General features: G+C 36.1%; 15 protein-coding genes across 15 annotated transcripts; 8 read left to right on the top strand and 7 right to left on the bottom strand.

The window, feature by feature from the left end:
* Nucleotides 1-211: 211 nt before the first annotated feature.
* AC631_00524 (uncharacterized protein) lies at nt 212-1219 on the bottom strand (the record flags this gene model as incomplete). Its single annotated transcript, XM_015609354.1, has 1 exon — nt 212-1219. The coding sequence occupies one exon, from the start codon at nt 1217-1219 to the stop codon at nt 212-214; it is 1008 nt and encodes a 335-aa protein (XP_015469814.1).
* Nucleotides 1220-1862: 643 nt separating this feature from the next.
* Nucleotides 1863-2270, bottom strand: AC631_00523 (uncharacterized protein; the record flags this gene model as incomplete). Its single annotated transcript, XM_015609353.1, has 1 exon — nt 1863-2270. One exon carries the CDS (start codon nt 2268-2270, stop codon nt 1863-1865), a length of 408 nt encoding a protein of 135 aa, XP_015469813.1.
* Nucleotides 2271-2701: 431 nt separating this feature from the next.
* Nucleotides 2702-3148, bottom strand: AC631_00522 (uncharacterized protein; the record flags this gene model as incomplete). The annotated part of the gene is made up of 1 exon (XM_015609352.1): nt 2702-3148. One exon carries the CDS (start codon nt 3146-3148, stop codon nt 2702-2704), a length of 447 nt encoding a protein of 148 aa, XP_015469812.1.
* A 390-nt stretch (nt 3149-3538) lies between these two features.
* Nucleotides 3539-3904, bottom strand: AC631_00521 (uncharacterized protein; the record flags this gene model as incomplete). The annotated part of the gene is made up of 1 exon (XM_015609351.1): nt 3539-3904. The coding sequence occupies one exon, from the start codon at nt 3902-3904 to the stop codon at nt 3539-3541; it is 366 nt and encodes a 121-aa protein (XP_015469811.1).
* Nucleotides 3905-4191: 287 nt separating this feature from the next.
* On the top strand, nt 4192-5094 carry SUI2 (translation initiation factor eIF2 subunit alpha; the record flags this gene model as incomplete). The annotated part of the gene is made up of 1 exon (XM_015609350.1): nt 4192-5094. The coding sequence occupies one exon, from the start codon at nt 4192-4194 to the stop codon at nt 5092-5094; it is 903 nt and encodes a 300-aa protein (XP_015469810.1).
* Nucleotides 5095-5237: 143 nt separating this feature from the next.
* AC631_00519 (uncharacterized protein) lies at nt 5238-7121 on the bottom strand (the record flags this gene model as incomplete). The annotated part of the gene is made up of 1 exon (XM_015609349.1): nt 5238-7121. One exon carries the CDS (start codon nt 7119-7121, stop codon nt 5238-5240), a length of 1884 nt encoding a protein of 627 aa, XP_015469809.1.
* Nucleotides 7122-7365: 244 nt separating this feature from the next.
* On the bottom strand, nt 7366-8841 carry AC631_00518 (uncharacterized protein; the record flags this gene model as incomplete). The annotated part of the gene is made up of 1 exon (XM_015609348.1): nt 7366-8841. The coding sequence occupies one exon, from the start codon at nt 8839-8841 to the stop codon at nt 7366-7368; it is 1476 nt and encodes a 491-aa protein (XP_015469808.1).
* Nucleotides 8842-9857: 1016 nt separating this feature from the next.
* MEF2 (Mef2p) lies at nt 9858-12440 on the top strand (the record flags this gene model as incomplete). The annotated part of the gene is made up of 1 exon (XM_015609347.1): nt 9858-12440. One exon carries the CDS (start codon nt 9858-9860, stop codon nt 12438-12440), a length of 2583 nt encoding a protein of 860 aa, XP_015469807.1.
* Nucleotides 12441-12600: 160 nt separating this feature from the next.
* NAG6 (dynamin-like GTPase) lies at nt 12601-15141 on the top strand (the record flags this gene model as incomplete). The annotated part of the gene is made up of 1 exon (XM_015609346.1): nt 12601-15141. The coding sequence occupies one exon, from the start codon at nt 12601-12603 to the stop codon at nt 15139-15141; it is 2541 nt and encodes an 846-aa protein (XP_015469806.1).
* A 1046-nt stretch (nt 15142-16187) lies between these two features.
* On the top strand, nt 16188-17807 carry HXK1 (hexokinase 1; the record flags this gene model as incomplete). The annotated part of the gene is made up of 1 exon (XM_015609345.1): nt 16188-17807. The coding sequence occupies one exon, from the start codon at nt 16188-16190 to the stop codon at nt 17805-17807; it is 1620 nt and encodes a 539-aa protein (XP_015469805.1).
* A 268-nt stretch (nt 17808-18075) lies between these two features.
* NAG1 (Nag1p) lies at nt 18076-18834 on the bottom strand (the record flags this gene model as incomplete). The annotated part of the gene is made up of 1 exon (XM_015609344.1): nt 18076-18834. One exon carries the CDS (start codon nt 18832-18834, stop codon nt 18076-18078), a length of 759 nt encoding a protein of 252 aa, XP_015469804.1.
* Nucleotides 18835-19152: 318 nt separating this feature from the next.
* Nucleotides 19153-20391, top strand: DAC1 (Dac1p; the record flags this gene model as incomplete). The annotated part of the gene is made up of 1 exon (XM_015609343.1): nt 19153-20391. The coding sequence occupies one exon, from the start codon at nt 19153-19155 to the stop codon at nt 20389-20391; it is 1239 nt and encodes a 412-aa protein (XP_015469803.1).
* A 282-nt stretch (nt 20392-20673) lies between these two features.
* Nucleotides 20674-21513, top strand: AC631_00512 (uncharacterized protein; the record flags this gene model as incomplete). Its single annotated transcript, XM_015609342.1, has 1 exon — nt 20674-21513. One exon carries the CDS (start codon nt 20674-20676, stop codon nt 21511-21513), a length of 840 nt encoding a protein of 279 aa, XP_015469802.1.
* A 200-nt stretch (nt 21514-21713) lies between these two features.
* On the top strand, nt 21714-22517 carry ARO7 (chorismate mutase; the record flags this gene model as incomplete). Its single annotated transcript, XM_015609341.1, has 1 exon — nt 21714-22517. The coding sequence occupies one exon, from the start codon at nt 21714-21716 to the stop codon at nt 22515-22517; it is 804 nt and encodes a 267-aa protein (XP_015469801.1).
* Nucleotides 22518-23009: 492 nt separating this feature from the next.
* Nucleotides 23010-25301, top strand: BTA1 (Bta1p; the record flags this gene model as incomplete). Its single annotated transcript, XM_015609340.1, has 1 exon — nt 23010-25301. The coding sequence occupies one exon, from the start codon at nt 23010-23012 to the stop codon at nt 25299-25301; it is 2292 nt and encodes a 763-aa protein (XP_015469800.1).
* Nucleotides 25302-25352: the final 51 nt, after the last annotated feature.

Genomic DNA, 25352 nt, shown 5'->3' with positions numbered 1-25352 from the left:
ACAGGATAGCAATATTTAGTAGTTAAGTCTATTTAATTACTATTACACCTATGTGGATACTTCAGCTTTATTCCTTCAATAAAGGAGAAAAATTTATAATCATGATAGCTAGTATAAATATCATACTGAGATACTATATAATTTAAGAGGAATCAATAATTTAATTGACAATATAACAGATAATATCACGTAGATGCAAAATGCATACAATTCAGGTTAATTGAACATAGCCTGAAGCATAGCTGACACTGCTGTCGCTATATTTATGAACTTCACTACTTTGTGAATAATTGATCCAGTTAAATACATTACTACCCGTCACAATTGACTTACCTGATTTTTCGTATTCTTCTAGAAGCCTCAAAATAATACCTATAGGCTTTTGGCCACAAATTGTATTACCCGTAATAGATATGTATTGCTGCCAGAGGTTGTAAGAACCTTTGGATGCAATATCCATGGCCTCTCTGTCCAAAAGCTCTATTGATTGGTAAATTGGTAATTCTACCGAATTAGTCTTTGTGGAATGGCGCAAATTTATAAGATCATCTTCCTGGATTCCCTTTGTCGGCTTCTGGGGTAGGTATTTTGTGTAGCCAAATCTAGACCCCCAATGGCAGAAATCAGAACTAATTATGAATGAGTTCTGTTCGTCATCGAGATAAGGCAAAAGAGCATCCACTATATCTTTACTCAAACGATCACCCATTCCACTAATCATAATAGGAATTATCAGAGGCATCCCTTGGGGTAAATTCTTGCATTTGTGATAAATAAAGGGCGCATGCATCTCAAATGAATGCTCATCATCATCAACATCTTCACTCATGTACTTGAAGACCCGATTTCCCTTTGTGCCTTCAATATCCGTCATTTTCTTCGTAACTTCAACGTCTACTGGCAATTTGCCAAATGGAGTTTCATAATATTCGTATCTTGAAACCAATGCAGAGCTTTTAAAATATACGTGGTGTGAAGGACCCAAAATAAAAACTCTCTTGACTTTCGATGTGTCCCATGCCGTGAACGTCTCAGCAAGTCTGGCTCCACTATAAGTAAACCCGGCATGTGGACCAATCAATATTCTAGCTCCTTTTATGGCCTTTCCATAGCTGCCCACTTCATGGGCATGTTTGAAGTATCCTTCCAATTGTGATCCCAACTTAATGGAACTATTCGGATACCATGTCCCTGCATGTGTTGCTGGACGAATAGACATATTCTTCAGGATATTAGCTCTTAATAACGTATAATCTAAAATATTCAATTCTTACAAATCAGGCTTTGCCTTTCTCTGATCGATGTTGGTTTTTCTTACTCACCGACTATATCTTTCTTTCAGAAACAGTCAACTTCAATGACTACTCTTTTAGAAAATATTATGTCTATGACTAATCAAAGAAAAGCAAGACGTTATTTGTACACTTAAGGGCAGTATTAAGTGTAATACAGTATCAGGTGTAATGACTATAGATAAGGGGTTTTGTGTAATTTTTTTAGTAAGAGGAAGTAGTAGTACATTATCAAGACAATCTAGTCATAGTACGTGATAGGGTCCGGAGTATCCGCTTGGCAAGAAAGATTACCAGATTGAAGTATTCATAGGATTCCATGAGTTATTAAAAACGTTGTACCTAAAATGACTATCTTAAACCTTTAAAAGAGAGTTGCAGTGTGTATATAGTTCATGAAATAAGATGTTTTACAATAATTGAAAGAGTTCTTGCTATTGTATAAATATGAGTTGACTTATATTTGGCAACATATATGATATAAAATATCTCTAAAAATGGTCCATCTATTGTATGCAAATTATAGTGATATAAACTTCGTAGATCATAAGGTTTTTGATGCCGACTTTATTATTTTTTCTTGGTAATTTCCAACGACCACTCAGTCGTCATCAATTCTTCATCATTAGCAAAGTAGGTTGAGGTGGCAGGGTATACGCCTCTTACGATAAACCCACCAGGGGTGGAATCTTCTGGGAATTCCTTCACGTAAACCTCTTCGGATGCTTCGTAATCACCAACTTCAAGTTCTCTGTTTTTGACAGTAATACCGTGTCTCTTAACGACTTGTTGGTATTTGAAGTTCTTTAAGGTCTTTTTAGCTTTAAAGTGGATGGAAATGACGTATTTGGAGTTTTCTGGAATCTTAAACTCGATTTTTTCGGCACCTAATACAGGAACGAAAAGAGGTTCTTGACCTTCAATCGAGATAGAGAATTGGATGATTTCAATATCTGGGTGGGATCTAGCAACTGTCATATTTACTTCTATGTTTATATTTGTACAAATGATTATGCCATTGCCAAAGCAGATTTGCAGCTATTTATGTCTGCGATATTTAACCTCGGCACAAAAATGCGGGGGGGTGTTATTACTAGATTCACTGTATAAATAGTTTCACATGATACTTTAGAATACTTATAAGCCAATAGCAATAAAAGTATTCGGTTAAGATACCCCATGATGCGATCGTACATAAGATCAATATGCAAGCGTTATAATCAAATTCTAAACCTACACGTACTCTTGCAGGCGGAAGCGTTATTCATTTTATTTTTCTCACCTTTAGCTGCTACCATTTTAAATGATCTTTTAGTTCTTGTCCTATGCATTAACCAAAATGAAACGTTTATTGTATTAGTTTATAAAATATATAAATCTTCAGGCTTTCTATGATGATGTGTCCGGTATTAAGGGCCTAGACGTTCTATTCTGAATGAATCCACTTCTTCTTGTAGGAGAGACTTTAGGTCTGAGATCGAAGTAGCCATATATTCAAACTTGAAATCGAAGGGAGTACTACATTCCGGTTCATCCTTTGGGTCCCTAACTTTTATTAAGAATGTGTGGGACAAAGATTGGTGAATATCTAGCCTATCTTGAGGGTCCCAACACATCAAGTTTTGCATTAAGTTAATGGCTGACATGGACGCATATGGATAGATGTGCTTTAAACTCGAGGGCAAGTACAGATCTTTAGCAGCCGTAGCAATATTCCAGTCATATTTTCTGATGATACTGGTGGCAGGAAAACCCAAAATCTTTACTATTTCACTGATTTGTTCTAACTGGTCTTTACCCATAAAAAGCGGTCTGCGACCATATAATTCGGCAAGAATGCATCCAACAGCCCACATATCAACGGCTTTGGAATATCGTTTATTTGATAACATTAACTCTGGAGCCCTATACCAACGAGTTGCAACATAATTAGTTATGGGGGCGGATTTCTGCTTGAAGTATTTGGGATTTATGCCTCTTGCCAATCCAAAATCGCAAATCTTCAATACTCCCTGGAGTGTCACCAAAATATTGCCTGGCTTCAAATCTCGATGAATGACATCAGCCGAGTGTATATACTTCAACCCACATAAAATCTGGTAAATAAAGTTCTGGATATGAAATTCCGAAAACTGAATCGATGAGTAGATAACTCTCGCCAAATCGTAGTCTGCCAATTCCTGGATGCAATAGAGACCATCGTATGGTGCCGTCGACACCAAATCCAAGTCAATTAAATTCACTATCTATCTCTGTGTTAGTATTAGCTCTGTAAGTATCGCAAATTGGTATATAGTTACATTTCTATGGCCCTTAAAGTGCCTCATGAGTTTCAATTCCCTCACAGCCCGTTTCATCAACACTTCCCTCTTAAATATACTAGACACCTTCTTTATTGCTAATTGCAACGTTTCGTCCCCGTTAGATGATCTGGTATCAATAGCCGAACATACTGTTCCATACGATCCCTTCCCAAGTATGTTTTGGATCTGATATCTGGAATTTATCGAAAAATTTGCATCTTTATAGATTGTATGTTCATTTTTCTTTAAATTATGATCCTCGATACTCTTAGATTGTTTCACCGGATAATTTTTAATGAAATTGCTCATATTATCCTTCTCTGTAATATTTCGAATGATCTACTCTCTAGAACGACTATTAGATACCACCAATAGTATTATAGTAATGATTGCAAAATCGTTTGTGGTTGTAGCAAATAGGACAAAGTAACACAAAATCACTCGAACTAAATTGAGTCATATTACGTAATCAGTTAAAAAAATTGAAAGTGAAAAAATCCGAAATATTCTTCATACATCTCGAGACCGATTGATAGTATTCAATAGAATAAGAGACTAAACCATATTGTTAGCATTAAATAACAACGGATATTAATATGAGTTCCTCGCACTGCAGATTTTATGAAAACAAGTATCCCGAAGTGGATGAAGTGGTCATGGTTAACGTCCAAGAAATCGCTGAAATGGGTGCTTACGTTAAATTATTAGAATACGACAATATCGAAGGGATGGTGTTGTTATCCGAATTATCGAGAAGACGTATTCGTTCGATTCAAAAGTTAATTCGTGTAGGTAAGAACGAAGTTGCGGTTGTGTTGAGAGTCGACAAAGAAAAGGGTTATATCGATTTATCGAAGAGAAGAGTTTCGGCTGAAGATATCGTCAAGTGTGACGAAAGATACAACAAGTCGAAGGCTGTTCATTCCATTTTGAGACACTGTGCCGAAAAATTCACTATTTCGTTAGAAACATTATATCAATCGATCGGGTGGCCATTAAGTAGAAAATACGGCCACGCGTACGATGCGTTAAAATTATCCATCACTGATCCTACCATTTTTGATGATATTGAAGCCCCATCTCCAGATGTGTTGGAAGAGTTAAAATTATACATTTCAAGAAGATTGACTCCTCAAGCTATTAAGATAAGAGCTGATGTTGAGGTTTCTTGCTTCAGTTACGAAGGAATTGATGCTATCAAGAAGGCATTGACTGCTGCTGAAGAGATGTCTACCGAACAAATGGCTGTTAAGGCTAAATTGGTTGCTGCTCCATTATACGTCATTTCCGTGCAAGCTTTGGATAAGAACCAAGGTATTGCTTTATTAGAGAAGGCTATTGAAAGAGTATCTGAAAGTATTGAGAAGTCTGGTGGTGTTTGTAAGGTCACCATGTCTCCAAAGGCAGTTACTGCTACTGAAGATGCTGAATTACAAGCATTATTAGAAAGAAAGGAAGCTGAAGATAAAGAGTCATCCGACGAAGAGGAAGAAGACTAAGTTAATGCTAGCATTTAATACCTCATTTCTCGCCTTTAACTAATTACTTGTCATTTTACCACTATTCTTTTCCTATATATAAATTTATTCATATTATGTATCATTATACGAAATTTTTTGAAGTAATAATTATGCAGTAGATTTCAATTATTGAAGGGCAAAGACTTACTAATAACCAACTGCTTTCTATTTGCTCTTTCTACTATGTATGCTGGCAAGTTTGATACAAGCAGAGAAGGAATTCGTAAATCTGTTACAGATTCAGGGATCAATAAGTGATCGATATTTGTTAACTCTTGGTTTCCACTCAAGTCCAATGTTTTTAATTTGTTTCCGAATTTAACATTTCGTATAATTTTTAATTCATTGTATGCTAAACTCAATGAAGTTAATGAATACGGAAACTCTATTGATTCAACGCTTTTTATGGAATGGTAGCCTAGCCTTAAAACTTTTAAGTTAGGAGGAAAAATTACGTCTTTTAATGTAGTTATATGCTTATCATTCTCATCAATATCAGGATCCATTTCGATATCAAGTAACTCCAATCCATGTGGAAATTGAACATTCTTTAATGTAGTTACCAAGTTGTTACCAAGATATAATTCTTTTAATGCTGTTGGGAATTGTACTTTGTTAAGAGTCTTTATGTTATTATTTCCCAAATATAAACTTTCAATACTGTTTGGTAATTTCAACGGATTTATACTGTTAACTCCATTAAATCCCAAATTGGCTTCCTTAAGAAATGCTGGTAACTTCAAACCTCTTGTGTTGGTCATGGACTGTTGTAAATTTAACGAATGAAGCAGATCTGGAAATTTAACACCAGTCATAGACTCATTAGGTATGCAAGAAAGATCCAAATATTCCAAGCTTTCTGGGAACTTAGCCCCCTTAATACACTCTATCGGGTTTTGGGAAAGCGACAAGTATTTCAAGTTTCTAGGGAAGTTAACTCCACGTAAACTATCAATTCTGTTTTGGGACACATCTAAAGTCTCTAGTCTTGGAGGAAATTCCACATAATTCAAAAAGTATATTTTATTATCGACGAGCTGTAACTTTTCAAGTGATGACGGGAAGTTAACATTATCTATACTTGAAATAGACCCATTACAGGCTACTAGAACCTTTAAATTAGGGGGCATTTTAAAGCCTGCTAATGTTTCTAATGAATATCCTCCCCCAATATTTAGTATCTCTAAGGAATCAGGAAATTTAACACCAGGAAAGAATCGAATGCAGTTTTCACCATAGTCGAATATTTTCAAGTTTTTCCAATTTTGTATATCCTCCTGAATCTCCTGACCCAACTTAGCTAAATCATTTCTCTCAGTAAGATAAATCGTATTTATTTCATACTTATTTATGACAGAGCATTGGGTTACTTGATCCCCTGCGACTTTACTCAATACCACAAGAAACCTCAGATATTCTTGCCGCTCATACTCTTGGTAATCCTCCCATTTCTTTCGAGAATCAAAATGGAAATGATATGCTATTTCTGACATATTCTTCATCCGGGACGCATCATGCTCGATAAAGTCAATTAGCTTTTTCATATTATTTTCAAATTCATCATTATATTCCACACAAATATTTAAAAAGTTGAATTGGACAGTTGAAAGCCTGTCGTCGGATTCCAATCTATCGATTGAATTAAGCTCTATTATATAAACATTCTCAGTTGTATTATTTTGAAGCCCTTCTAAAAGCATCTTCATGTGCGTATAACGAGGTTTGTCATATATGATAACGAGTCTGTTTTTCTTTACTGTTGAATGACTAGTGGGTTCCGAAGAATTGGATGCATAGTTGTTGATTGGTTCTTCTAATTTTAATTTCTTCAATGGTGATGCTTCTATAGTTGTAATAGGCGAATGTACAGGCTCGATACTAAAATTTGATGGTTTGGATTCTTCACCCGGTAGTATATCAGGATCTATTACATGTTCTGAAACATCAGCTATTTTACTTGTATTATAGCTAGGTGGTATAGGCGGTGTGTGAGATGCTTCCTCCATTTGTCTTGTAGCTATTTTGTACGTAGTATTTCTAAATAAACAAATTCAGTTCGTATTTTCATATTTTTGTTTTTAATGCTCACTACTTCGCTATCAGAAAAGTGACAAGAATAATTTATTTCTTTATAATCTTATGTATATCATATATTATATATATATATTATGTATATATATTATGTATATTATGCGCAATTAGTATATATTAGGTCTAAGTTTGATAAAATTCACAAACTATTTATTAAATTTAAGCCCTTCTAGGGGTCCATTTGAAACAGCTTCTTAAAGCAAGACCGAATGGAACTTTTACTGATAAATGTCCACCGTAATCTGAATCAGATTCAGCATCCACTAAAGTATCACGGCCCAAAATGTAACCTCTTAACAATAATAATGAGATTGCACATACAGCAAACGATACACCAGCAAATACAGTACAGTAAACATATTGTGTAGGATCAACAAAACCCCCACCTCCAGTCTTCAAAGAAACCCCAATAACAGGAGATGCAATTCCAGCTCCACCTAAGAACACCCACAACATGCAGAAAGAGACATTTAATTTATTCATACCAACAAGCCTTGCAACAGAAGGAGCGACGGTACCATAAATAGAGCCCATTAATGAACCCATAATTAAAGCAAATACAATAATTGTTGCGTAGTTTCTAGCAGGGATCCACATCGCCAATGTGAATATTGCACATATGGTATATGCAATGAGTGCCATAGTAATTGAACCAATTTTGTCAGCAGTGAGACCAACAAGGGGTCTTCCTAAACAAGAGCCTAATTGAACCATTGCAGACACGATGGAACCTTGGTATTCGGTATAGCCTAATGATGTAGTAAAGTTAACCAAGGTGTACAATACAACGACATACCCAAACATACAAGTTACCGCATACAAAGCAAAAAGCCAGAACCCTGTGCATCTCAAGCATTGCATGTCGAAAATAGTGAATTCGATCTTAGCATTTTTTGAACGAGATCTAATAATTGCTATGGCTATCCATACTAAACCAAAACTTATGATACTTTGACATCTTAGCGCCCAGAAAACATCCCTAACTTGAATAACCTTTTGCATACCAAGGTTAAATACAATACCACCGACTCCTGACCCGGCTGTTGCCAAACCTCCCAGCAATGTTCTTCTCTTCTTGAAATATTGTGGAAGTAATGTCAATCCTGGAAGAGAGATACATGCTAATCCAAAACTATTTATGACTCCCTGTGTCATGTATAGTTGCCAACGGTTCACTGCAAAACTAGCCATCATTAACGCCATAAATTGCAAGCAATTACCAAGGATTATTAAAGGTCTAGTTCCAATTCTACCTTGTAAGTAGTTAATCAATGGCGAGAAAAGTAATCCTCCCCCAAATGCTATTCCTCCAATGGCACTATAATCCAACTTCGAAGCCCCTTTAAACGTATCATTATTCAAATAGTACGAGAAATAAATTGCAAATCCTGAGTTCATACCCCACGTTGAAAAATTAAGCAAAAATATCCCAAACACTATTACCCATGCATATCCAACGTCATATTGAAAATTATCATCTGTTAGCGGCTTATCCTTCTCCAAGTCTGAATGAATCATATTATTCTCCGAGTTCGTACTAAGACTCTCCATATTTGGTTCACTTCCTTCTTGACTAATGGTATTGTGCTGGCTAATTTCTTCTTTTTTAAAGGATTCACTCAGTCTTTCTTCCATTTTCATATACCTTTACAATATCTTGCACTGCCAATACTAATATGAGGATTTACTTCGTTCTTAAGGCCATTCTATATAAAAAAAAGGTATTATTAATAGTCATTGAATGGTGCAGGTTATGCACAATTGACTTCGATTTTTTTTTTTCGGACCGGTCAAAGCATCCGCGCATGCGAGCTTACAACTGAATGCCGTTTAAACAAAGTGCAACTAGGCTAATGGTGATACCGTCCCATTTCTATATGCTTCGACGGCATAGATTACCCTACGATCGGATCGACAATAATTAGTAAGATTTGCTCTTCTGGTAGCCTTTTCACCAAAAAAAAGTGTGTTCAAGATAATCCTTGAACAGTGAGTCATTATTCACTCTTTCCTTGTAACGCCTAACCTGCAGTTTAGGCAATTCCCAGGGTTTAGCAAGAGTGGAGGCTGAAATTGAAGAAAGCTGTTTAAAAAAAGAGAAACAAAAGGGGCAAGCTGGGAATTGAACCCAGGACCTCCCGCACCCTAAGCGAGAATCATACCACTAGACCACATGCCCTCTTGCAAGTAAATTTAAAAAAAATAAATATATATGAGTCAATATGGGGGAGACAACGACATTATGGTTATTTAAAGGGGTATCGAGGCAATTGGGACAAGATGTAATACTATGGCTATCAATTTATATATTTACTGGAAGATTTGGTGACTGTAATGAGAATAATGATTGAATTTCCAGAATCACACTAAAGTTTATGCTATATGTGTCTTTTATCGCCGGATCGAAATAAAAAGAAAAAGAACTTATGTGTAGTTTGAAGGTATTGATATAAACTAGAATTAGTAGCATACTCCGAATTGAGTCATGAAAACTTCTCATATATGTTGTTTCGCCGTTGACAAACCTAACACTAATCTTTGAACTACAGACAGACATTTTGATGCGCGACATAATTTGATGTAGTGAAATGAGCTATAACCTAATCTGTGAACTCTTTGAGCTCAATTAGCTCGACATTAATACTTTTTCTATGATCGTCACGGGCCCCACTGTCAGGAGGGTCTTTCTATACTCCTCAATATTGGAGACTGTCAGTTACAAGAGAGGATTACACCTGTCGAGAAGCGTTTTGAGCGAGAATCGTTTAAATTCAGTTCCACCAGATCGTACCAGAAATATAGGAATAATTGCCCATATTGATGCAGGTAAGACAACTACAACAGAAAGAATGCTTTTTTATAGTGGAAAGACTCGTAGAATTGGAAATGTGGATGAAGGAGATACAGTGACGGATTACTTACCATCAGAGAGAGAAAGAGGCATCACTATTCAACTGGCAGCTATCACGATTCCTTGGAATAAAAACAAAATTAACATTATAGATACCCCAGGACATGCTGACTTTACATTTGAAGTTACAAGATCTTTGAGAGTTTTGGATAGCTGTGTGACTATATTGGATGCTGTTGCGGGTGTAGAAGCACAGACAGAGAAAGTTTGGAAACAAGCGCAGTCATTAGGGATTCCTAAGATTGCGTATGTGAATAAGATGGATAGAGATGGTGCTGGATTTAGTAGGACCGTGAAAGAGATTATCCAAAAGTTGCAAACTCGAGTTGTTCTTTGTAATATCCCGTACTGGGAGACTCCTGCAAATGATATACCCATTTTCAAAGGCGTTCTAGATGTATTAAATATAAAACTTTTAAAATGGAATTCGGAATCAAATTCTAATGGAACTGATATTAGTGTTACTGATATAGAAAAAGAGAAGGATACGTATCCAGAATTGTACGAAATGGTTAGTAAGAGTCGTGAATCAATGGTTGAAACCTTAGGTGAGTTTGACGAAACTATTATAGATTCATTTTTGGAAAACGATGAAGACTATATGAAAATTCCCGCATCGGTTTTAAATTCTGCTATCAAAAAGGGTACAATCGCTAATTATGTTACTCCTGTATTTTGTGGTTCATCCTTCAAGAATATAGGCGTTCAGCCTCTTATGGATGCAGTCGTGAACTTCTTGCCTTCTCCTTTAGAAACTAAAATTCCTGAAATTAGCTCCAGTGCTCCAAAAGCTTTGGCTAAGATGAAAGGAAAGAATCGCAAAAAGAAGGTAAGCTCAGAGTCTACTGAGGTACCTTTATCTATGGATCCAAAGCGTGGATTAGTCATTAATAAAAACCCAAATTTGACAACAGCGTTGGCTTTCAAGGTCATAACTCATCCGACTCGGGGTGTCATGACTTTTTTTAGGGTTTACAGTGGTAAATTAACATCCAATACAACAGTCATGAATACTCGTACTGGAAAGAAACTCAATCTTAGAAAGTTGCTATTGATGCACGGTGATGAACCAGAAGTTGTACCCCTGATTAGTGCAGGTAATATAGGAGTTATTTCCGGTACCGATGATGATATTATTACTGGTGATACTATTGTATCCCATGGTCCGGTGAACAAGCCATTTAATGATTTAGAGAGCAGCTTGAAGATGTTACCAATTGAAATACCACCCCCACTTTTTAATTCCTCAATTGAACCATTGACCGCAGGTGATACGAGACATATGAATAGTTGTATACAGATACTATTGAGAGAAGATCCTTCGTTGAAGGTGAGTGTTGATGAAGATCTTGGTCAAATCATTTTGAGTGGAATGGGTGAATTACACTTAGAAATCATTAAGGAACGGTTAGTTAAAGATATGAAGGCTAACGCTAGATTAAGAGATGTTGCTGTTTCATATAAGGAAACATTGGCGAAACCAAATTATCAACTGGTTATGCAAACAACAGGTGATAATGGATGTGTCTCAGTAGAGATCTCAATGGATTCTTTCGAAGGGCCAGCCGAAGAATCCAGTTTTGCGGAAGAGGATGGTGCAATCGTTCTAGAACATGAAAATAATATCATTATTTTGGAACCTGCTGCTACCCCGGATTACATGCAAGCTGCAATTGACGAAAGACGCTGGAAATCAGAGCATTCTTTGGAGGATCTTCAAGAAAGCTTAGTCCACGGATGCATCACTGCCTTGCAGCTAGGCGGACCTGTATTTGGATTTGCTTTACATTCCACTGTCATCCGGATCAAAAACTGGCACTTCCCCGTTGATTCAAAAGACTATAATTCATCCTCATTATTGGATGTCAGCAGAAGAGCAGTCACAAAGAATATAAAGGATCTCGGAGAATCAGATAAGGATTTGTTCAGCCTTTTAGAACCTATTATGCGAACAAAAGTGTACATTAATTCTGACTCACTTGGAGAGGTTGTTCACGACTTGACTCATAGATGCCAGGCTACTATTACTTCCATTGATGACGAATCCGAAAACATGGATGCTTTGAACTGGGCAAATGAGGAATCAGAAAGAGTGTATGTACCACCTGATTACACCATGAAGAATTCAAATAATCTTCAGGTCGAATTGAGAAATAAGAAGGTAATTATTGCTGAAACACCTTTGAGAGAAATGATTGGCTACTTATCTCGCCTAAGATCAATCACTCAAGGTAGAGGGGTGTTTGATATGAGCTATCTTGGTATGAAAAGAGTAATTAAGTCAAGATTGGCTAGCATATCCAATGAATTTAATTTCATGTAATTGTAAATAGTAATAGATAGATTCTTCATGGAATTCACGTGCGTAACAATTTTTGACCATTTCCCCAGGTGTTCAAATCACATAACAGTGACTTTTAGTGTAGGTTAATTGAATATAGTTTCGGTCAAGCATCTAGTATAATTGAAAGCAATATACAATCATGTCAAACGGCCAAAAGTCTTTTTTGCCAACTGATATCGCTAATGATGAGAATCAATCTGTTGGATCGTCTTCATCATCATTCGTTCCTGTTGAACAGAATTCAGAAAATGCTATCCAGGTTATCAATGAAAATAAGCAATTCAATGAAAGTATTTTAAAGTATATCGATAATTCTACCAGCTCATCAAATATTGGTAATAATTATCATATTATTTCTGTTTTTGGATCGCAATCAACTGGTAAATCAACTTTATTGAACCATCTTTTCAATACCAACTTTGACGTAATGGATGAATCAAAGCGTCAGCAAACTACTAAGGGTATTTGGATGGCTCATTCACCTTTGGTTTCGTCGACTTCGACAAATGGCTCTAAGTCAGAAGAAAATATATTTGTAATGGATGTTGAGGGTACAGATGGTAGAGAAAGAGGCGAGGACCAGGATTTCGAGAGAAAAGCAGCATTATTCGCGTTGTCTACGTCTGAAATATTGATCATTAATATATGGGAGACTCAGATCGGGTTGTATCAGGGGGCAAACATGGGATTATTGAAAACTGTCTTTGAAGTCAACCTTTCATTGTTTGGGAAGTCGAAGTTAGATAAGAATGATCATAAAGTATTATTATTATTTGTTATTAGAGATCATATTGGAGTAACCCCATTGGAAAATTTGGCTGCCACATTGACTCAGGATTTAATGGCAATGTGGGATAGCTTAAACATTCCACCAGAATTGTCTCATTTGCAATTTCAAGACTTTTTCGATATTGCCTTCCACACACTAGGCCACAAGGTTTTGCAACCAGAAAAGTTTTCCGATGATATAAAACTCTTGGGAAATAAGATTATCGACACTAATAGCAGTGAATATTTATTTAAAAAGAACTACCATCACAATATCCCTGTTGATGGTTGGACTATGTACGCAGAAAGTTGCTGGAACCAAATTGACAACAACAAAGATTTAGATTTACCTACCCAACAAATTTTGGTAGCAAAATTTAAATGTGACGAAATTTTGAACATGGTATATGACGAATTCGTTTTAGGATTTAATGAACATTTGTTGACGAATGCTCCATCGGGCTCGTCTGATACCGAGTCAAATATTGATTACAGCGAATTGGGATTATCTTTTATACAAATGAGAAACACTACTTTTGAAAGGTTTGAATTAGCAGCCTCTAAATATAACCAATCTGTTTATGAGCAAAAAAGGGCTACTTTGTCTTCAAAGATTAATGATAAGTTTGGTGAAATTTTTGAGATTTACGTCAAAGATTTAGTTAATAAATACACTAAAACATTTACCGATACCGTATCTTTCGGAAAGAAAAAATTACAAGGTAACACATTCCATGAAGGAATTACCAATTTACAACAGTCTATTTTTCAAGAATTTTCTGAAAATATAGCATTGATTTCATTGAATGGTGCTTTGGAATATGAGAATCATACAAAAGGATTACAATTGAAATTGGATCAAATGGTTTCTAAACAGCAAATTGTCGAGCTCAATTCTATCATAACTAAATCGTTAAAAAAATTAAATAATGGTTTGGGTAAAGTAATCGTTGAGGAATTGAATGACCCAAAGAGTGAAACGTGGGATAATATTTTAGAGAAGTTCAATATGTACGTGGATAACACGGTTACTAAATATGAGGTTGGTCCAGGTGAATATGACTTTGGCTTAGGAACTTCATTGCAAACAAATAGCGGAGCAATTGATAAGCTTAAGTATAAATCATGGATTAGCTTCCACGATTTGATTCATAAATTCATTTCAAAAGATAATGTATTAAACCTGTTGAAGGATAGATTTGATGATAAGTTCAGATATGACGAGAATGGGTTACCAAGATTGTATCAAAATGGCCATGAATTAGAAAATAGCTTTAATGAATCCAAATCTTATGCATTAGAGATCTTACCAGTATTGACAATTGCTAAATTGAGCGATGGAACTGAGATTTTACCAGAGTATGATATTTTTGATAAACGCTTGAAAAATCAATACGGGGGTGCTTCAGTGGTTACTACTGATGATCAGCAGATTAATGTTGACTCTGATAGTGAAGATGAGGAAGAAGAGCCTCCATGCTTTGCAGAAATTTTATCGGAATCTGACAAAGCGGTTATTTTAGCTAAGTTTAAGAAGGAAATTAACGCCAAATTTATCGAAACAAAGAGATCTATCATTCAAAATGTGACCCAGATTCCGTACTATATATATTTAGTTATTTTGGTTTTGGGATGGAACGAATTTATGGCCATCATTCGTAACCCATTATTTTTCACTTTGGCTCTACTTTTAGGAGCTGGTGCATATGTGATGTACCATTTGAATTTATTGAAGCCAGCCAGCATAGTGGCACAACGGATGATCGATGAATCGATTGTGTTGGCCAAACAAAAATTAAAAGAATTCTTACTAGACGAACATGAAACTCATGGAAACAATTTGAACAAGATCAGTGGCAACAAAACACCCGAAGGCGAGTCAATCGAATTAGATAACTTAGATCCTAAGTAATGCTCTCTCTATATATTGAATGCAAATTAGTTACATAGTTTAAATTTTCGCCTCTAGACCATTGGATGCAAATTCAAACCCCATACAGAAACAGAAGCAGCGCTATTGTGGCACATGGGTGGGTTACACACTCTCATTTCCGCTGCAACCTAGCTATTAACAGAATTCAATCACACCAAATCGGCATTACTAACACAAGCCATAGCCATACTCCTCACCACATTGCATTTTTCAAACACCAATTCCATTATTCACTGTTCATTTGGTAGAACAACAAATCAGATATAACATCTAACTTCAACCTCTATTTATTATTGAATTGCAACAATATAACCTAGACTTATTCGGGCCGTTTTATTGCCGCGTACAGAACGGTTGCACTCAAGTCGAATAAATTCGAATGAATGCACTTTTACTGATTCCTTCACTCTTAAAGCTACGTTTAAAATTATGCTTACAGTAGTATTCAGCTACACGAATGTAATGCAACCTTCTAAGCTTGCAAAACCTTAGCATGCCGTTACACTAACTGGCATGTCGTAGATAATGTACACTTGTGTGTGGAATGAGACATTTCATCCGACACTAAACGACATAATGTAACCAGAAAAAATGTTACACAAAATTCTTTGAATCAATGTAACAGTAGGGCAAACACTTCTTGTGATGTTACATCCTGAAAAATGTACCAACAAAGGTTTGTATTGTTAACGAATTATAGTTGCAATCCATAAATAATAGTCAGGCAAAGTGATAATATAAATTGGACAACATACCCGTTTTTGATAAATCGCTGATAAAACTCATCGATATTATTGTGCTTATTTTTGCATCTAACTAACGTGATAAGTGACCTAACTCAAGATAGGTTACAGTTTAACAAGAAGAGATTTGTATTTCAGAAAGCGAGGGAATATTAAGAGTAAACGACAAAAAATCGTTGTTTTTCGTACAGCTTAAGGATTACTTAGCAATATACGACTATATGTGGTGATATTTGTTCCCCAGAATAAGAATAAGACTTAAAAATATACATGATAGCAAAAATGATACATACGATTACGACACCAGGCTTTTCCACATTATCAGGTACGGGGACGTCTAGTCCATTGAAAGATCAGCTGTTACACCCGGTTATCGAAGAAACTGCGTCGATCGACTCTGATGTGGGCACTTTATCGTCTTCACCGAGTTCACTCAGCAGTAACTTGTCAATTGTACCGAAAACGAGGTTAGAGAAGGCAGTTCAAGAGTTTACGCAAAATGTAGACCCTTGCAGCTTAAAATATCACTCGGATTCCTTATTAGACGACTTTAATGAATCGCTTTCGGAAAATTCGAAATTGACCATGTTGCCCAACTATAATATTAGCCCTACGGGAATGGAAGAAGGAAACTTCTTGATTATAGATGTGGGAGGGTCAACACTTCGTGTTGCAGTCATAAGAATTGATCCTTTTGTTGCTGAATCAGAGGATCGCTCTAAACGAGTACATATTATCATAGAAAAGAAATGGCATATTAATGACTCCTCGAAGACGATCGATTCAGAATTTTTTAAATGGCTTAGTTCAAAAGTATACGAGACATTACAAGAACAGAATTTAATAAAGGTTGACGATTTGGTGATCAACACTGGTATTTCATGGTCTTTTCCTTTGGAGCAGGTTTCTCACAATTCGGGGAAAATTGTGTATGTTGGAAAGGGCTATACCATTGCATCTGATATTTACAATCAAGATTTAAAAAGCATATTAGAAAAATCATTGTCAAACAATTTCAATATTAATATTGATATCAAAACTATTATCAACGACTCTTTGGCGGTATATTCTGCTGGCTCATTCTTGGATAAACATATGAAATTGGCACTTGTTTTAGGAACAGGGTTTAACATGTGTTGTTCTTTAAATACTAGTAAGTTGCACGAAGGGAAGAAATTACATCAAGATGCGATCCTTCTTAATACAGAGTTATCGCTTTTTGGTCACACTTTGATTTCTGACCTAGCAAGCAAATATGATAGTAAAATTGATAAAAGATTTGATTTGAAGGAGGCAACCCTTAATTTTAAACCACATATGACGGTAGATCCATTGACGAATGACATTTTTCAACCTAGCGAATTAATGACTAGTGGTAGATACTTATGTGAGTTAACGAGATTGATTTTGATTGACTTGATTGAAGCAAAGGAAATTTTCACTCAATTACATGATAAGGAGTTATCTCCAATTTTCAGAAACTACGAGGGTATCACAGGTCAATTAGTGTGTTTTATATCAGAAGTTGACGACGAAACATTAATTATTGACAAGTTATGCGACGAATTTGGCTGGAACAAATCTTCGATTACGCTTTCTGATATAAGCAAGTTAAAAATAATTGTTAATAGTGTCATTCAAAGGGCTGCATTTATAGTAGCAATCGCGATGGTCAGTTTTATAAAACTTTTGAACCATCATAATGGGTGCTATGGACAAGACCTTCTTACCATAGGATATGTTGGATCTGTATTACTTCATTTTAAAAACTATCGGAAGTTGATATTGAAATATGTAAATGACAATGAGGATATCAAAAGGTTGAATATTAGAATAGATTTTAAATCAATCGATAATAGTTCGATTGTTGGTGCTGCAATCGGGGCAGCTTATTATAAGTAAATTAATTAATGCATAGATTTTTATCATTACAGCATGTAGCTAATCTCTGATAGGACATTATTGGATTTAATGAGGTTCTTGAGTGGTAATGTTCTCTTAAGAAAATTCAACTAGCGTAATAGAATAGAAGAGTGACCTAAGCTGTGGAGTGCTATTACATTTTCTTTTTTCAGATTAAACGTCCATAGACTACAAACAAGATAAACTCTAGATATATATTCTTCAAAGACTACAATGTAAAGGCTTAGCTAAATAACTCTTGTCTAAATTACAACTTCGCTCTAAGGCCAGCAGCCTCATTATCGCAAACCACCATCACATTGTGGTGATCTTGCAAATACGAAGATGGATACTTAGCATCATTTTTTGCACCATATAGAGTCTTTTCTAATGCAAACTTTTTATTTTTACCTAACACAATAATAACAATTTCGTCAGAATTATCCAAAATGGTGGAGATCCCCACAGATAATGCATGCGACGGAACCTGAGATTTGTTGTTATTAAAGAATCTAGAATTAGCCTGAAGCGTTGAATCGACCAATTCAACCTTTCTTGTGACCGACTCTCTAGATGATCCAGCTTCATTGAACGCTAAATGGCCCTCTGGTCCCAATCCGCCCATAAAGAGATTGATGCGCCCCAAACTCTTGATCTTGGCCTCATACCTACGACATTCACCTTCAATATCCTTAGTCAAACCATTCAATATGTTAATATTTTCTCTGGGTATGTCAATATGATTGAAGAATTTATTAAACATGAAATAATGGTACGACTGTTCATTCGAAGGTTTTAATCCGATGTATTCATCCATATTAAATGTTACCACATTTTTGAACGAGATCTTTCCTTGTTTGTATGCCTCAATTAGCTTTCCATATACACCTTCAGGAGATGAGCCAGTTGGAAGACCAAGAACGAATGGCTTGGATGCTGTTGGTGCAAATTCGTTGATTCTATCAATAATGTACTTTGCCAAATATGACGATGCATCCTCTTTGGAGCTAAATGTAACTTGTTTCATTATTAACCTATATGATTTTCTACTTTCATTTATTAACTATATTAACAATTCTTTCCATTATTTATAAGTCTATATTAATTAGAAAGGTATTAGTAGTTGCCATAAGTCTCAGTTTTTGTAGTAACGTTACATTGCGAACTTATTTCTCATCTCTTATCATTGCGCATTCACGTTTTCTATTTAATAGTAATGTAACATACTTTAGGTTGCAATGCAACATATATAAAGAACATGAATATATGGAATATAATTATATATAAGTATACTAAGATATAGTTTGTCTGGTCATAACTTTGTATCAATAAACTTAACTACAATATGTCGTTTACTAAGTTCACTAATTGCCATTTATGCGACCAGGGCACTATCTTAAATGACGGTGAGCTATATGTGGATAACTCCACCGGTAGAATTGTTAATAAGCCAGAGAAAGGTGCTAAAGTTGAAGTTGTTGATTTAGAAGGTAATATATTAGCCCCAGGGTTTATTGATATCCAAAACAACGGAATATTTGGGTTGAATTTTTCGTCTTTAAATGCGGAGTCAAGTGAGGAAGATGTTGCAGGGTTTATAAATCACTATCGTGATGCGATGGCTAAATATTTAGGTACGGGAGTGACAGCTATTTGTCCTACGGTGACATCAAACTTCCCAGAAGTGTATGAGAAGGTTTTGCCAGTGTACAAGGCCAGCCGTTCTGGAGCTCAGACAGATTCTCTTGGAGCGCATTGCGAAGGTCCATTTATAAATATAAAGAAGAAAGGGTGCCATCCTGTTGAGACATTTACAGACGCCAAAGGAGGCTGCAAAGATATCTGTAGGGTGTACGGGGGGAATAACCTTTGCGAATACGTGACTATTGTAACTGTAGCACCCGAGATCGAAGGAATCTTGGATGTAATTACTGATTTAAAACAAAAAAATATTACTGTTTCCATTGGACATTCTGCTGCAGATTACGAAACGGGGTTACAGGCTATTGAAAACGGTGCTACGATGATAACTCATTTGTATAATGCCATGCCGCAACCTCATCACCGGGATGTCGGGGTTGTGGGATTAATATCATCGCCAATTGCAAAAACCACACCATACTTTGGTTTAATAACCGATGGAGTACACGTAGACCCTGCAATGGCCACTATAGCATACCGATCGAATCCAGATAAGTGCATAGTGGTTACTGATGCAATGCATTTGATTGGATTGCCAGACGGAACTTACAAGTGGGACAATCAACAAATAACCAAATCAGGCCCCAAGTTATATTTGAAGGGAACTAAGACTTTGGCTGGTGCTGCAACTTCATTGCCCCAATGCATGAGAAATTTAAGAGCTTGGACCAATATTTCGCTTGCTGAGGCAATTAAAACCGTCACTAACAACCCAGCAAAGTCAATTGGAGTACAACAGAAGAAAGGATTCTTAAATGTAGGTTGTGATGCGGATTTGGTAGTTTTAGACAAAAACGGGTTTGTTAAAAACGTTTATAAATTGGGAAAGCCAATTAAATCTTCAGATGAAAACCAACCTCCAAAGTTGATGGCTGCTTTATAATGACTTTGAACCGACATCTTTCTTATTATGTATACTAGACTTTTTTATATAGACAATATAAGCAGTAATACCCATTAAATGTGAGAGAGCAATTTGTGTGACAAGAATGTAGAACGGAATCCGATATCGATTTAAACGGCTCTTTTTACCCTCTTTTTAATAATTCAACAGTAAGAAAGGTAACGTTCGAGTTGACGGTCGAAATATTAGACACTGAGTATCAGAATGGGATTCAATATCCATTGTATTATGCGAAGGACATATAACCGGGGTAATTTCATCATGATTCGGAAATATGCCACTGCAAGCGAACCTATAGATCATCATTCTAAGCATAATTTACAACCTTGGCCTACTTCAAAGAAGCCTACACCATACGAAATCTTTCACATTGATCAAAAGGATGAAAACCTCTCTGTATTAGAATTTAATAAGATTTTAAAGAAGATTCACTCAAGCTATGTGAAGATTTATCACCCAGACATATCAAGCAATATAGAAATCCTTGATTCCAAGCAGCAGCCATTGACTCCACAAATGAAGAGGGATAGATTTGATCAAATCATGACCGCTTATGAGCTTTTGAAAGATCCCAGAAGAAGAACCGCATACAATAGATACAAAGGTACATCATGGGATTCATACCAACCCCAAGGTAATTCATTTGAGTCGTATCGTATGGCTAATGCCCATAGGAAAAAGTATAACTTTGAAAATGACGAGGAGTTCTGGCGGGCTGGGACTTGGGAAGATTATTATAATATGAAATTTAAACGTAAACCACCTACAAAGGAAGAACTAGACAAAAACAAATACAAGATTCTTGCCGGAGTGCTTACAGTTGCTACTCTAGTATGCGGGTTAGAAATAATGCTTGCGTTAAACAAAACGAAGGAGATGAATCGCCAGATTACTTTACTGAGCTTGAGATCAATGCAAGACTTGCAGAGAAGTAATGACAATTACGGAGAAGGTACAACCCGTTTCCTGAGAATTAGGCGGTTCTTATTACAGAGAAGGTCCGCTTTTAATAACGAAGATGAGGTGAATCTTGAAAAGCTTAAGGCCGAAGACCGTAAACTTTTAGCAAAATATGCTCAGCAGCAAGTTGATAAGTTTTAAAACTAATGATATATTTAATGACCCATGAATAATATATACGTTTATATATGTTGTCGTATAATTGGAATAAACTATTTTGTATTCTTTATGTTCCGGCATCGCAATGACGAAGTGGTCGATATTTTTCAAATTCTCGTCCGAGCGATAAGTAAACTTGAAAGGACCAATTGATGAAAACAAAACTAAACTACATACTAAAAATGGATTTTATGAAACCCGAAACTGTATTGGATTTAAACAATATCCGCCAAGCTCTTGTGAGGATGGAAGACTCTATCGTCTTTGATTTAATCGAAAGATCACAGTTTTACTCTTCACCTTCTGTGTACGAACCTAACAAATTCCAAATTCCTAACTTCAATGGATCATTTTTAACATGGTCTTTATTGCAGATGGAAAAAACACACTCACAAGTAAGAAGATATGAAGCCCCTGATGAAACACCATTCTTTCCTAACGAGCTTTTACCGTCTTTCTTACCATCAATAAAGTACCCCAAGATTCTCGCATCTTACTCAGACGAAGTCACCGCCAATGACCAAATCTTGAAGACATATGTTGAAAAAATTGTACCACAAGTGTCTTGTAAGACTGGTGAGCAACAAGAGAACTTAGGATCAGTGTCTGTTTGTGATGTCAGCTGCTTACAGACTTTGTCGAGAAGAATACATTTCGGAAAGTTCGTAGCAGAGGCTAAATATCAATCAGACAAAGCAATGTATATCAAGCTTATTAGAGCAAAGGATGTTAAGGGAATTGAGGCCTCTATTACTAATTCTGCGGTTGAAGCTAAGATTTTGGAACGTTTGATCGAAAAGGGCCACTCATATGGGGTAGACCCATCGTTGAAATATTCGCAGAACCCACAATCAAAAATTAAACCAGAAATCATCGCCAAGATCTACAAAGATTTTGTCATTCCTTTAACAAAGGTTGTGGAAGTTGATTATTTGCTCAGAAGACTTGAGGATGAATCAGATGAAGAATTGGCCAAGTACGAGTAATTTCTACTTCATCAATTTTCTAAACGGTGCGAGCAGAATTCACACATTATTAACGTCTTCGGTGCATAAATAACAATTGGTCTCACTTGCCTTATATATCTATATCTATATTGATCGCTATATGCTATCAGTTGCTTATTTCTGTTCATCTCTGTTAGTACATATATATTTAATTTTAATACAATCAATAAGCCATACGTTTTTGTTTAAACCGTTAGAACCTACACTTGCATCTAAATGTACCTTTTCAATATTATTTTACCTGTTTGAAGAAGTAAAAGCGAAGTCTCATAACAAACAATAGACACGTAGTGTCAAGTCTTTATACTATCGTCTGGTCCATTTACCCAGTTTTCCACGTTTATAACCACGTTCTTTGTGTACATGTGCGCACTCTAAAGAATTTAACAGCCATTTCAACTGGGTATATAAATACTGCTAAAGAGCCATAATGTACCGTCACCAACTCTATTTATACAATAAAGCTTCAATATGTCAGAAATAATTCTTGAACAACCAATTGATTTATCCAAAGTGTGTATTTTCACCAGTATCTCGCTTGTATGTGCTGTTTTGGTGATTTCTAGAGTCAATGAAAAAGTCCACTCAGCCTTAGTTTTCGCTTGGGCATGCTTCTTCAAACCTATTATTAATAAGGTTACTAAAAAGCCTACCGAACAGCAACAATCTTTAGAGCTCTTCTACAAAAACCAAGCGCATGTGTATGATAAAACGAGAGAGGTATTGTTAAAAGGACGTAAAGAATGCTTGAGGTTGGCCACAGCACATCTCTCCAAGAAGAAAAACCTTGTTTGGGTCGATATTGGAGGGGGTACAGGATCCAACATTGAGTACATGGATCAGGTAATGTCAATTTCCAAGAATTTCAAGGCCGTCTATCTCGTCGATTTATCACCATCGTTGTGCGAAGTTGCGAAAAAAAGGTTTGCTGATAAGCGTTGGAGTAATGTGCATGTTATAGTTGCAGATGCTTGTGACTTTGGTATTGGGTATGAAAAGGCCGACTTGGTCACCTTCTCATACTCCTTGTCTATGATTCCAACTTTTCATGGTGCTGTTGATCATGCTGTTAAGTTATTGGACAAAGCAGGTGTTATTGCCTGCGTAGATTTCGGAGTGCAGACCGAGGAATCTTCGATTGGTAGAGTGAATACTTTAGGAGGTATTGTTAACAGAAATATTCCATGGGTTTTAAGAAACTTCTGGCGTATATGGTTTGAAGCAGACAAGGTATTCTTGGACCTGTCGAGAAGACATTATCTTGAATACAAGTTTGGTACCATTAAATCACTCAACTGTTACAATAATAAATTGGGACGTATTCCTTATTATATTTGGGTTGGCTGTGACAAGTCTAAGTCGTCTTCATTATTAACTAGAATCAACTGCTTGGCAACTGAATCACCATATCTTGCTCCATCTGATGATAAGAACAAGGAAATTGATATGCCTATATCAAAGGGACACGAAGCTGCTCTTATAAATTTCCAGAAGAATTTGCCTTATCCATCTATCTATTACCAAAAAGAAATCTGGAGAGTTTACTTTAATGAAATTAGAGACCAATATGCACAGTTCAAGAACCAATATGTTTACGCATTTACTTGGGAAGATCCTCGTGAAGATCATAACATTTTGAAGTTTACTTCTGAAGATACCGTCTTGGCAATCACTTCAGCTGGGGATAACATTTTGTCCTATGCTACTTTGCCAAACCCTCCAAAAAGAATTCATGCTGTTGATTTAAATCCATGTCAAAACCATCTTCTAGAATTAAAACTCGCTTCCTTCAGAGCTTTGTCTAGGGATCAGATCTGGTCCATTTTTGGTGAAGGTAAAATTAACAATTTCAAGGATTTGTTGGTTGATAAATTGAGTCCTCATGTCTCGTCCAATACATTCCAATACTGGATGGATAGAGGTGACAAAACATTTAATCCAAAAGGTAACGGTTTGTATGACACTGGTTCCACTAGATGGGCCTTGAGGCTAGCTAAATGGGTATTCAAAATCTGTGGAGTAACAAAGTACGTAGATATGCTCTGCGAATGTGATACCTTGGAAGAACAACAAAGAATTTGGAACGAGAACATAAAGCCTACCTTATTCAACCCATTCGTTAGCTCATTGCTCATTGGTAACCCTATATTCTTATGGAAGGCATTGGGAGTTCCAGCTAACCAAGCAGCCATGATGGGCAATTCGATTTTAAAATACGTTGTCGATACTTTTGATCCGGTCATTAAGAGATCGCTTATCTCTAAAGACAACTATTTCTATTATTTAACTTTGAAGGGCAAGTATGTCCCTGAAAACTGTCCTGATTATTTGACAGAAAAAGGTCATAGAAACCTTACTACAACCAACAAAACGTCTAAAGAAGCTCCAATTGATAACATAAGATTACATACCGACATGCTTAACGATGTTTTTGCTAGATTGAGCAAAAAATCTTTGTCCATTGCTATTATTATGGATCACATGGACTGGTTCGATCCAAAGGGTGAAGATGCTTTGAACGAAATCACAGCATTGAAGAACTGTTTAAATACCAATGGAAGAGTCTTGTTGAGGTCTGCTTCTACAAACCCATGGTACATCAAAACATTTGAAAACCTTGGCTTCAGTTGCAAAGCTGCTGGTGTTAGAGATACCGGTATTTCTATTGACAGAATCAACATGTATGCGTCAACCTGGGTATGCACAAAGCTCGATGATCAAATTCCTGCTAATCGTCGTCGTATGAGTAGTTTGAAAATTTAGAAGCCCTGTAATAAATAGTTTGACAATAGTTCGTATTCAGAGGTTTATATA

Source organism: Debaryomyces fabryi (genome assembly GCF_001447935.2).
Source record: "Debaryomyces fabryi strain CBS 789 chromosome Unknown contig00006, whole genome shotgun sequence".
Classification (NCBI taxonomy): domain Eukaryota; kingdom Fungi; phylum Ascomycota; class Pichiomycetes; order Serinales; family Debaryomycetaceae; genus Debaryomyces; species Debaryomyces fabryi.
The sequence above is the reverse complement of the archived record's forward strand: the minus strand, read 5'-3'. Positions and strand labels throughout refer to the sequence as shown.